Source organism: Tursiops truncatus, chromosome 6 (assembly GCF_011762595.2).
Source record: "Tursiops truncatus isolate mTurTru1 chromosome 6, mTurTru1.mat.Y, whole genome shotgun sequence".
Lineage (NCBI taxonomy): Eukaryota > Metazoa > Chordata > Mammalia > Artiodactyla > Delphinidae > Tursiops > Tursiops truncatus.
The window spans coordinates 87,426,188-87,439,950 of NC_047039.1; the positions used below are offsets into that span (position 1 = coordinate 87,426,188).

At 37.3% G+C, this 13,763-nt stretch overlaps 1 protein-coding gene and 1 pseudogene across 1 annotated transcript; both read right to left on the reverse strand.

Annotated features, from left to right (window-relative positions):
• The window catches only part of LOC101328381 (olfactory receptor 13C3-like), a 341,867-nt pseudogene that overhangs the window by 319,214 nt on the left and 8,890 nt on the right, over positions 1-13,763 (reverse strand).
• Positions 8,825-9,780, reverse strand: LOC101328675 (olfactory receptor 13C4-like). The gene is given in 3 exon segments (XM_019948985.2): positions 8,825-8,876; positions 8,878-9,134; positions 9,136-9,780. Coding segments are annotated over 3 exon segments (954 nt in total).

Sequence of the window (13,763 nt, forward strand, 5' to 3'; positions counted from 1 at the left end):
TAGATGAAAAAACGGTTTTTAGATACTGAACAAGCAAGGCAGGACAGTGACCTCTGGAAGAAGAGACTAGAATTAAAGCCAATTTAGTATTATTTTTTAGACTCTGGTTTATGGAGGAGGATCCCAAACAGATCACAGTGGTCTCACTAAATTGAGCCAAGTCAGAAAAGAGTTAAAGGGGCTGAAGCAGCTGCTTTACAGGGCAGAGTTCTGGAGATTAAAAATATAAGCAAAGAAATAGCTCCAGGTACCATCAGAGGGGTTCCATCAAATTGGCTGCTGAACACTAAAGCACACGTGCAGAACAGTGAAATAACATGAGTTCAGGCAAAGAAGAACCAATGGGGAGTTATAAACCAAACCATTCCCAAAGCTCACAAAGGTTTGAGAGACATCTGAGTCCCAAGCAACAAGAGTAAAATATCTTCACTGAACATCCAGAGCATTTAGAGACCTGTGAATTGTTAGCTAGCAGTAGGGCTAAACTAACTCTAGGACAGGGATTCTCAAGTGCAGGACAATTGACACTTTGGGTTGAATAATTCTTTGCTACGGAGGTATGTCCTGTGCATTGTAGGGTGTTTTGCAACATCCCTGGTTTCAACCCAATTCATTTCAGTAGCAGTGCTCCCCCCACCGCAGGTTGTGACCACCAAAACTTTATCCAGACATTGCTTAATGTCCTCTCAGAGGTAAAATTATTAACAGCTCCAAAGTAAATCACATCCATTGATCTAGGATAAACGCAAATCTAGATATACCCTCATAAAGCTTAAAAACTTGTCTCAAAGGTGTCAAGGTAATCTGCAAGTAACTGCCTGCCAGAATACATGCAACACACTTTAATAGGAGACCCCCAAATCCAGCACTCAATGAGATTAAGCTCAAAATGACTAGCATACAAGCCAAAATAACAAAAAAAAAAGCAAAAAGTCAGGACAATCTGGCCCATAACCAGGAAAAAATAAAAGCCATTCATTCAAAAGAAACAGTTTGAGAAATGATAGAAATGATGAAATTAGTAGATGAATTACTACAAATTACCCACAATTTAGAGAAAAGGAAGAACATAATGAAGATAAAAATTATTTTTAAAAAATAACTTCTGGAACTAGAATATGCAATTTGTAAAACAGAAGTATTACTATATAGGATGAATGGCATATTATAGAGTGCAGATGAAAATATAAGTGAACTTGAAGACATAGCAATGAACTATTCAAAATGAAGCATAAACAGAAAAGAAAACTGAAAAAAAAAAATGAACAGAGCTTCTGTGACACATGGGAAATATCAAGCAATTCAACATACATAGAATTGGCATCTCAGTAGCTGAGAAGAGAGAGTAGGAGAACTCAAGGAATGGAAAGAAGTAATGGCCAAATTTTTTCCAAATTCAAAGAAACCCACAGATACAAGAAGTTCACAAAACTACAAATAATATAAACACCACACACAGAAAAAACACACACAGGCAAATACACACATATGAATAGCTATATCACATCCCAGTTAAATTGGTGAAAATCAGTACTAAAAAGAAAATCTTTAAAATAGCCAAATAAGGGAAACATTATATCTAGAGGATTAAAGATAATATTGATGGCATACATCATGGTAGAAGTAATGCAACCCACAAGAAATGCAACAATGTCCTTAAGGTGCTGAAAGAAAACTAAATCTCTTAACCAATTTCTATGTATAGCAAAAATATTCTTTAAAGAATGAAAGTAAAATAAGGAATTTTTTGGACAAAAGCTGAAAGGAATTACCAAAAGTAGAACTACACTTAACAAAATAGTTTTTCCAGTGGACAGAAAATGACATCATATGAAAACATAAATCAGCACAAAAGAATGGAGAGTGTTGAAAATGGTAAATATGTGAGTAAACAAAATAGAATTTTTTTCTCATGGTTTTATATTTCTTTAAAATATATATGGAATCTAAAAAAAAAAAAGGTTCTGAAGAACCTAGGGGCAGGACAGCAACAAAGACACAGACGTAGAGAATGGACTTGAGGACACAGGGAGGGGGAAGGGTAAGCTGGGACGAAGTGAGAGAGTAGCATGGACATATATACACTACCAAATGTAAAACAGATAGCTAGTGGGAAGCAGCTGCATCACACAGGGAGATCAGCTCAGTGCTTTGTGACCACCTAGAGGGGTGAGATAGGGAGGGTGGGAGAGAGATGCAAGAGGGAGGAGATAGGGGGATATATATATGTATATATATGTGTATATATATATATATGCATATATGTGTGTGTGTGTGTGTGTATATATATATATAGCTGATTCACTTTGTTATACAGCAGAAACTAACACAAATTGTAAAGCAAGTATACTCCAATAAAGATGTTAAAAAAATAAAAATAATTGACTATTTAAAGCAGAAGTGTTGAGTTTAGCTCAGCTACTCCATTGTTTGCTGCCTTGGTTTCCATTTGCTTGGCCAAGTAGCCTGCAGGGACATTAAACTGACACTAGTCCCCCTTTCATTCAAGTGCATGCCCTAGGTAACAGCCTGCAGCATCACAAACAAATGTAAGTTCCTGTTATAACTTTCCTAACAGCCCTTGTGATTAATAGTTTCCCCTCTCTCCCAGCGCTTTCCCTTTGAATGACCCTTAGATAAGACCTTCCTGGGCCTTACCAAAACCCAGCTCTTTGTTTGAATTGACCAATCCAGCCTTAGCCTGGGAACCCCAAAAAACTTCACCCATGGACCCTAATAAACACATGGGCCTGGGTCCTATCTCTTTCTCTACACTCTGCCTTGACCTCCGTATGTGGCTCCTCAAGGCATACTGAGCAAGACCTCCAGGACCTGTGAGTAGTAAAATTCTCTGTTTCCATTTCTCTTGTGGTCTTTTGTTGAACCATGGCTCACCATCTGGCACTCTGTGTTCCACTTAACAAGTGTTAATTTGACACATTCATAACAAAAGCGATAACTAAGAATTGTGGGGTCTAAATACAGAGAGAGAAGTAAAAATATGACAAAAATAGCACCAAAAATGAGAGGGGAAATGACAGTATACCATTTTAACCTTCAAACATTATACATGAAATGGTAAAAAAAAAAAATTATTAGACCATAGAGTGTCATAAATTTAAAATGTAAACTTCGGCCTCTAGAGCAACCAACAAAAACTATAAATTGAGAGGCATAGGTAATAAGGTAACAATAAAAATAAAATGGAATCCTACAAAAATATAAAAATGATCCAAAACAATGTAGGAAAAAGAGCAAAAAGGAAACAAAGAAAATGAGATAGAAATGTGGTAGACCAATTCCAGGTATAACTAAATTATAATAAATAATAAGTACACTTAATTTAAATATTCTAAACATAGCAATTAAATGACAGCGATTGTCATACTGGGGTAAAAAACTGTCCCCCAAAACCCACTTTTACATAGAGATGCAGATAGATTAAAACTATAAAGATGGAAAAAGATATAACATGCTTACATCTTTTCTGAAAAAGTATTTCGGCTTAATTTTGAAAGATGTTTTTACCGAATATTAAATTCTGGTTTACAGACTTTTTTTCTTTTACCACTCTAAAGATATCATTCTGTTGATTTCTGATTTGCATAAATTATGACAGGACGTCTGCATTATTTTTTTATCTTTATTCCCCTATACTTATTGTGTGTTTTTCCCCCCGGCTGCTTTACATTTTTTTGAGTAACACTGGTTTTCAGCAATGTGATGACGTTTTTTGTTAAGATTTTCTTCACATATTCCTGCTTTGTCATCCTGAGGTTCTTGGGTCTTTGGATTTATAGTTTCCATAAAGTTTGGGAAATGTTCAGTCATTATCTCTTCAAATAGTTTTTCTGTTCTCCTCTTTCTTTCTTCTCCCTCTGAGACTTAAAAATACATGTATGTTAGATTGTCTGATATTTTCCACAGGTTACTGAGTCTCTGTTCACCTTGTATTAAGTCCTTTCAGTTTTTGTGGTTCATTTAGGATATTTTCTATGGCTATGTCTTCAGGCTCACTGATCATTTCTTCTGCAGCTTCTACTCTATTAACCCCACCCAGTAAAAATTTAAGGCACTATTTGTTTTACCTCTTGAAATGGTGCTTGGTCTTTTTTTTTTTTCATTTTCCTCCACATTATGTTCCTGTTTTCCTTTAAATGTAGCACATGTATTATATTTATGATAACCCACTTAAATTCCTTGTCCTCTAATTCCATTATCTCTACCATTTCTCGGTCTCTTTCTATTGATTGAATTTTTTCTAGGTTATGTTAGCTAGCTTCTTTGCATAACTTGAATTTTTTATTGGATGCCAGATATTGTGAAATTGACTTTGTTGAGTGCTGGGTTTTGTCATATTCCTTTAAAGGATGTTAGAATGTTTTACTTTGTTCTGGTAGCCAGTTAAGTTACTTGTAGATTAGCTTCATCTTTTCTAGACTTTTAAAAACAGTTTTAAAGACAAATCTAAAATAGCCCTTATTATAAGGATACTTTAGCCCCACAAGATGTTACCCCTGTGGCACTCCATTGAACATGCCATACCCCAAAGACATGGTCTCTACTCTGACTGGAGAGAAATAAAATGGTCCCCAGGCCTATGTGATCTCTGGTAATTTCTTGGCTTATATTCACTGGTGATTTTTATTTCCTCAGCACTCTTTTTCCCTGCAAGTATCTCACTGCTAGAGGTAGAAGATACAGATATAAAAAAGGGAAGACAGAGTGCAACTACTAGTGCTGCATTGAATTTGAGGTATCAGTATGAATTCATGGTTTTATACAGCAATATATAGTAAACACGTTAGGCTTTGGAGGCCATATTGTTCCGGTCACAACTCCTCAACTCTGCCATTGTAGCATGAAAGCAGTGATAGACACTATGTAAATAAATGAGCATGCTATGTTCAATTCAAACTTTATTTATGACTACTGAGAAGGAGAAGAGAAACGTAGCTTTACCAGGGAACAGGCTCAAGTAAGGGTGCAAATATAAAGGGGTATATATTCATCAGGGTTCTGCAGAGAAACAAAACCAAAAGGATGTGGATAGATAGATAGATAGATAGATAGATAAAGAGAGTCAGTGAAAGTAAGAGGGGGCGGTAGGGAGAGGGAGAGATGGATTTTAAGGAATTGGTTCATGTGATTGTCAGGGCTGGCAATTCTAAAATCTACAGGGAAGGCTGGAAGGCTGGAAATTCTGGCAAGAGTCAACCTTGCAGTCTTAAGTCTGAAGACAGTCTGGAGGCAGAATTCCTTCCATTTCTGAGGACTTCAGTCTTCTCTTAAGGCTGTCAACTGACGCTATGAGGTCCACCCACATTACAGAGGGTGATCTGTTCTACTCAAAGTCTACTGATTTATATGTCAATCACATCTAAAAACTACCTTCACAGCAACATCTAGACTGATGTTTGATGTACAATGGGGTACCATAGCCTAGCAAAACTAACACATAAAATTAACCATCACAGGGTAGCAAAAGGGGAGTTTCCTGGTAGTTATGAAACAGGTATATATTTCGATTATGGTGGTGGTTACAAGAATCTGTACATAGGATAAAATTGCATAGAACTACACACACACACACACACATATGAATACATGGAAAATTGTGAAAACTGAATATGTTTTGTAGTATAGTTAATAGCATTGAACCAATGTCAATTTTGTGGTTTTGATATTGTACTTCTATAATATAAGGTATCAAAATTGGGGGAAGTGGAGTGAAGGGTACATGATACTCTATATACTATTTTTGTAATTTTCTATGAGTCTATAATTATCACCAAATAAAAGGTCTTTAAAAATTTTATGGACACTCAAGTTTGATATTCCAATAATTTTCAGGTACCATGAAGTATTATTTTTCTTTTAATTTTTTCAACAGTTTAAAAATGTAGACATCATTCCTAGCTCATGGACCACACAAATATAGGTAGCAAGCCAAGGCCCAGGGTCATTTTTTGCTGACTGCTAAATTAAATAGTATTGTTTCTTCATGTCAATAATTATATTGTTTATGGTAAAAAAAAAAGTCTTTGAATGCTTTTAAGAAAGACAGAGTGAAATATTTAGGGGTAAAGAGATATAATATCTGTACCTTACTGTCAAACAGCTCTCTCTCTACATATATATTAATATACTTACATATATATATAAAGAAATGATAAGGCAAATGTGGTAAGATATAATATCTGAAGATTCTGGGTTAAGGCTTAAAGAAAATTCTTTCTATGATTCTTGCAACTTTTCTATAAGTCTGAACTTATTTCAAAATAAAAATTATTTACACACACACATATATATCCAATACTTGCTTTAAAAATATGGAAAAAGGGAGTGAGTAGGTATAGATATCGGTGAAACAATGAGCTAGCAATTCTTAAAACTGAGTGATTGGTATATGAGGTTTCATCATATAGCTTTCTTTTTATGGTTATTTGAAATTTTCCAAAATTAAAAGTTTATATATGTATACACACACATGCACACACAAACCAGAGCTGCAAAAGTTTGAGGAAACATGTACAGTGACACTGACAGCAGGTAATATGATTTGGGTGGAGGGACATATAATTTAATAAGAGAAATTAAAAAATCATATCACCTGCTATAGTAAATTCATTTTCTATGTAGTAAATTTATTCTGTGAAACCTAATGAGTTCTACACACATTAAAAAAACTTTCAAAATAGCAACTTCAAATGTACCACAGTGCACCAAAATAAGTCAATATTAAAATGATTAATTTTAAACTCCAAATTAATAAGATAAATAATAAAAGTGTTAATGGTGGTCACCTGTAGGAGGTAGCAACCGTGGTAACAATATTTTCTTCTTTATAGCCTTCCACAGTTTTTTTAATTTCTAAAATATCTATTATTTATCACAAAATAATACATGTAACAATCTTTTTGAGATTTCTCAATTTCTTGGGAGGGCAGATTAGTTTTAAAACTTAATTTTCTGGGCATTCATCAACATGAGCAGAACTTGTCAAAACTGAAGCAACATAGTGCCAACTTTTTATATAGCAACAGAAAGAATAATTTTAATCAATTTTTGTAAATAAAGCATTCAGTTTGATATAAACATGCACATGAGATGCTAGCACCCTTTGCTTTGTGGGGGGAAAAAATTAAGGTGTTAATGAATTGGCTGGGACCATGGTTCTAGAAGTAGAAAAAAACCTTGGTAGCATAGGTCAAAGCTTGAAAAGAATCAAACTTGGATCAGACTGAAATGTAGGGCTCATCCCAGTGGAGTAGGGAGAAGTTAAAAAGCCTCACCTAAAGGGTTTGGTACATGCCTGTCTACATAGAACCAAAAGCAGCACCCACTGTGATACAAGGCAGAGGAGAGGACCCACAGTTAGAGGTTTGCTGCAGTGACAACACTCCGACCCAGGTGAGACAGAAGACAGGCAACAGGATTTTAGTGACCAGATCACATAGATCAAAAACATGGATTTACCCAAGGATGTAGATTGGCAGGGAGTACAGTTCTCAGGTAGGAGGTCTGGGGTCATACTATGGCTCCAAAACCAATAGGGAAGAGAAAATTTAGGTAGTACCATAAGGCTGAAATCAGCTGTCACAATGGCTGGTGATATGGACCCATGATATGCTGTGCTCAGCCATGGAAAAATAATCTACACAAAGTGAAAAAACAAAACAAACCAACCATCCAAAAAGCCTATAATAGGTTTACTGAGGAGTTTCAACTCACTGGAGTATATGATGAAATGAATTTCTCTCCCCAGTCACAAATTTCAGATTTTCAGAGTCAAAAGAAATATTTCAGGCAAACTAAAAACTTTCTGGTTATTTTCAGCCCTAAGACACCCATCCTCCAGCTCTCTTCTAGAGCAGCTCTTCTGCTAGTCTACAGCCCAGAGAGAAAAAGCTCAGCAAGCCACTAATCATCAAGCCAGATGTCAGTTCTTCTTTGTAGACACCCAAAACCTCAACAGGTTTTGCAGCACTACCTTACTTGTCTTGGATAAGAACAGTCTGCCTACTCTTTCATAGGAACAGTAGTGAAACACTTCCCACCATTCACTGAGCACTTCCCATGATGTATAAATCTCCTTTGATTCTACCTTCCCCCTTCTTGATGTTTACTTTATATAGATATGTGGGGAGAGGAGGCAAGGAAGAGTGGTGGTTGATACCAGTAGGAAGACAAGGGAGAGATGCCTGACTCTAACAATTGGTAGCTTAAAAAATAAAAAGTGCTACTTGGTGTCATTTATCTTTAGTTTGGAGTCTCCACTTCAATACTTAAATTCTGGGTCAACAGAAAAAGTCAAACAACATCCTCTACAAAGGGAATTAATATGAATTGGCACTATGCCAGGTGTTTTGTACAACTTAATCTTTACAATAACACTGAGAGCAGTGTTTAATTACTCTCTTTTTTCAAATACGAGAACTACATTTTAGAAAAAGTGAATAACTTTCTCAATATTAAGGTTTGTGATAGAACAGAATTTATACTCCTGCCTCACTATTTGTGAAGAGTATGTGTGATATTTTCCACTGTGTTGCCAGACAGTACATCAAAAACACTCATTTCAGATATCACCAGGGATGAGATTCTAAAGTGACTGCCTTTGTGAAATATGGATCAGAATCTATTGGAATCTGAGTCTGTAACAGACTACTGTTCTCAGGGATTGTAGCTAAGCTGAGATAGTGGAAACAAAGAATAAAAATCTCTCTATATAACTTTGCTTTCCCCAAAGAAGGTTGTCAATGGTTGCCAATGATGCCATGTCTACTCTTTATATACTAAACACCCACATTTCCCTTTGGTCTTATTGGTTCACAGATTTCTGACTCAGCAAATATTTACAGCAGCTTTTACATCCTGTCTCTCAAGCTATAGATTACAGGATTTAGCATTGGGGTCACTACCCCATAAAACATGGAAACAAGTCCTTCTCTAGCTTTCAAATTGTCTTGTCCAAGGAAGTCTTGAGACTTCGGTTTGGCATACATAAAGAAGATGGTACCATAAAACATAATTACCACCGTCAAATGCACTGAACAGGTGGAAAAGGCCTTGCATCTCCCTGTGGCTGAGTTCATTCTCGAGATGGTGTATAGGATGAACATATAGGAGAAAATAAATGGCCAGCAGGGGAAGAACCAGGAAAGCCATATTTGACACTGCTAGGGTAACAATATTGAGGGATATATCAGCATAAGCTAGCTTGAGAACGGCCAGTATCTCACATAAGAAATGACTGATAATATTATTACCACAGAAAGGCAATCTCATGGCAAGAGATGTTTGCACAATTGAGTTGATTCTGCCAGACAACCATGACACAGAAGCCATCAGTACATACACCACCTTGCTCATGATGACAGGGTATCTCAGAGGGTTACAGATGGCCACATAGTGGTCAAAAGCCATCATGCCAAGGAAGAAACACTCTGCTGACCCCATTGCAAATCCTAAGAACATTTGCACTGCACATCCAGAGAAGGAAATATTCCTTTTCTTTGAGATTAAGCTCACCAAAGTTGAGGGAACAGAGGAGGATGCATAGCAGATATCCAGAAAAGAGAGGTTGTGCAGGAAGAAGTACATGAGAGTGTGAAGACGGGAATCAAAGATGCTTGCTATGATCAGAACACGATTGCCAATTAGAATCAGTAGGTACATAACTAGAATTAGAGCAAAGAAAATAATTTCAAGTTCGGGGTAACCAGAGAGTCCCAGAAGAATGAATTCTTTCACAAATGTCTTATTTACTCTATCCATGTCCCAGCTTTCAGGATGTCAAAGGAATACCAACATAAAACATTTTCACTGCCAAATAACAACAAATGTAACAAATTTCTTGGATAGGCATTATTCTAGAGTGAAGTAGAAAGAATGTTTTCTTTGAAGCTCTGTCATTCAGTTATCTTCAAGAATGTCTGCGCCTAGAATACAATGATACTGGGAAATTGAGATTTCAATGCCCTGTGTCTAATGTTTGAAGATCTACCTAGGATCAGACGCAAATTCAGAAGCAACCTTCCCCACTGTTGAAGACACCCTAAGTTTAGTTTTTAAAAGCCTTAGAATATTTCAGATGACAAACCTGACTTCATTTAGTCAGGCTCAGTGACAGAGTAGTGGGGAAGGCAAAAGACAACTCAACTAGGACTGGAATTTTGATTCAGTGTTTAACAGAAATTTTGAAAATTTTAAAGCAAGTTCGATTTTATGCATTTTTGTTTGTCTGCCTGACACCCTGGATCTCCATCCAGTGTGTTAAATTGCGTATTTTTATAGGGCAGACATTTTATCATAGTAAACTGAACCACATACACAGCAATTTAACATTTGTTCAAAGGTCTAGTTAGTTGTTGATCTCGTAGTCTTTCCCATTACAAGACCAGTGTGTAAACTAACTCTGCAAGTATACAGTGGAGATCTTTGAAGAAAAATAGTCTCTCTTCTTTTGTTTTATTCTGTGGCTTCAAAATTATTCTTCATAATTTATTTATTTAAGTGAACCTGAGAAAACAGTAATAATGCTTAAATATATATCTGTGTATGTGTGTGTAGCACTTTATACTTTACAAAAAAAATGAATCTTCTCATTATCTCTATTTTTTTTTCAAATGTGAAAGACAGAATATGGCCAAAATAATCCAGCCTATAAGTAAACAGTGGAGCTTGAAGCTCAGATCTTTGCCAATGAAGTCTAGAGCTCTTTGGGCTACAACACCAAAAGTTATTATACCATGTTTTCCCACCAAGAACTACCCAGAATTTTTTGCCTTGGTGGATTTATGAAGAATCAATTATTTCAGTCTTTCAAATTCTTCATATGTATATAAACTTCCTGGGTATCTTGTTAAGATGTAGATTTTCTTTTACTAAGTCTGGTGCAGGCCCTGTGACTCTGCATTTCTAATAAACTCCCGAAGTATGCTGAATAACATATCACAGCTGTATTTGCTAATAAAAAATTAGTAACTGCACTGCCTCATGCTGTTCATATTTTAAATCCGTATTTAATAATAGTTTTAATTATAGAATGAAAAGGTATCGTGTCATGATATTCAAGGCTTACATTATACTGATAAATTATTTCCACCTCCTAGAAGAACCTGTTAATTTCTTCTTAGTATTTATGCCAGCATTCTGAATTAAGGTCAGGTTCAACAATGTCAGATTCCGTAGATGTGACAGAGTAAATATTTGTTATGCAACAGTTGTAATTGTTCCCCCGTTCCCAAAGCAATTTAAAGTTGGAATGAGAGATCTGTGGAATGGAAAAACTTTTTATGCATCAGGGACAGTGTCCCACATACACAATTAAGAGTGGTGTTGAGAATATAATGTGACTGAACTAAAGCTCAAAAATGAAATAACATTCTCCCACCCATGCAACTTTTGGAAACAGGGGCAAATGTTCACCAAACTAACTTTATGAAATGTGAGACCTTTTTAGTTTAAAATATATTTACAAAGTGAAGTTAATTCAAAGTAAGTTCTTAATTGAAATGATAATTACCAACATGAAATGCTAGACTTAAAAATGATCTAGATATTATGAATGAAATGAAATAGACATTTTCTGTGAATTAATTGCATTGTCATTTAATTTTTTTTACTTATCTTCATTCTTTTAGATAAGCTAATTTCATACAGGATATTAATACCAACATTTTTTGAAAGGAAAAGACAGACAGATAAGAAATAAAATAAATAAATTTATAGGATAAAAGTGAATTCATATGTGCGAGGCCAGAAAGAAGTTTTAAAAGTCCTGAGTGGATAGTTTGGGGCACAAATTCAGATACACAGATAGCACATTGTTGTACTAAAGTGTTTCAGAAAGTCTATTAAGCTACATTATAGATATTAACACTTAGATTCTGACTTTAACTTTCCAACAGATGTTACATTTCACTGTAAAATATTTGGATTCTGGAGGATTGTTTTTAGAAGGCAGGCCCATGCTCAAGTAGGAGACTTGCTGCTGGCAGACTGTGGTGCCAGCTACTGACCCAGAAACAGCCCTGTGCCCTTTTGGACTTGGCTATAGCCTTATTGGTCTTGAACTAGCCACCAGCACCATCTGCCAAGGGACCCAGAAGGAATCACACCACTCCAAGCCCCAGGTAACAGGGCTCGCCCACCTTAATCCCGGCTGTGGACCCTTAGGTGACCCATGACCTGACTCTAGATGCTCTTGGCCAATAGTCCTGGACATCCAGGGACCAGGTAGGAGGCATGCCCATTTGTACCCCACTGCAAGCCCTCCAACTTCCGTCTGACTGCAGATCCTTAACCAGCCCTGTAATTCTGTTCCAGTCTCTTGCAGCTTCAGGCTGGGAACTCCCTGCCCACCCAGGAACCTACCTGAAGACATGCTCATCTGAGCTCCTGGAGGTACCTGCCAACCTCAGTCTGACTACAGGTCTTGAAGCAGTCCTGTAACCCAGCTCCAACCCTTCACAGTCATAATCAGAGAGTATTCCTGCTCACCCAGGTACCTGCCAAGGGACACATATGTCTGTGTCTCTGGAGGTAGGCACTTGACATTGATCCAACTGCAGATGTTGAAAGGGCACTTATAAACTGGCTTCCACTTCTCACAGCTATGGTCTGGAAGCAGTCCCCCATCCAGGGACTAGCCCAGTGATCTAATGGGAGACCCCCAAGGACCTACAGAGAACTACATGCATCCATGCACCTTATAATAGGCCAGCTGTCTTCAAACAATGAAGCTAACCCTTGACCTAGCACCAGAAATATTGACAAAGGTCCTGGAGGCAATTACAACCACCCAGAGACATAAAAGTATATGAAATATAACTCTCAGAGCTAAGTTAAATATAAATACTAGCAAAGACTATTGTATACTGTAATGGTGGCATGTAAATCACTTTTAATACTAGTATATAGATTAAAAGACAGAACTAGTAAGAATAAGTAATACCACAGAAATTTGCTAATTGAAACAAGTAAAACCTGACATCAATTACATAAAGTGGGGGAAGGGAGGGTAAAGTGTAAAATTTCTGTATTTGATTGTGGTAAATTAATCTGAACAGACCAACAATGAGTAAGGAGAGTAAAACAATAATCAAAAACCTCCCAACAGTCCGCCTGCTGATGCAGGGGGCGCGGGTTCGTGCCCCGGTCCAGGAGGATCCCGCGTGCCGCGGAGCAGCTGGGCCCATGGGCCATGGCCGCTGGGCCTGCACGTCTGGAGCCTGTGCTCCGTGGCGGGAGGGGCCACAGCAGTGGGAGGCCCATGTACTGCAAAAAAAAAAAAAAAAAAAAAACCTCCCAACATAGAAGACTCTAGACCAGATGGCTTCAGTAGTGAATTCTACCAAAATTTTAAAAAAGAATTAATGCCAGTCCCTCTCAAACTCTTCCGAAAAATTGAAGAAGAGGAAACATTTCCAAGCTCATTTTAAAAGGATAGCATGACCCTGATACCAAAGCCAGATAAGGACACTATAAGAAAACTACAGGGGCTTCCCTGGTGGCACAGTGGTTGAGAGTCCGCCTGCCGATGCAGGGGACACGGGTTTGTGCCCCAGTCTGGGGAAGATCCCACATGCAGTGGAGCGGCTAGGCCCGTGAGCCATGGCCAATGAGCCTGCACGTCCAGAGCCTGTGCTCCGCAACAGGAGAAGCCACAACAGTGAGAGGCCCGCGTACCACAAAAAAAAGAAAAAAGAAAACTACAGACCAATACCCCTGATGAATATAGATGCAAAAGTCCTCAA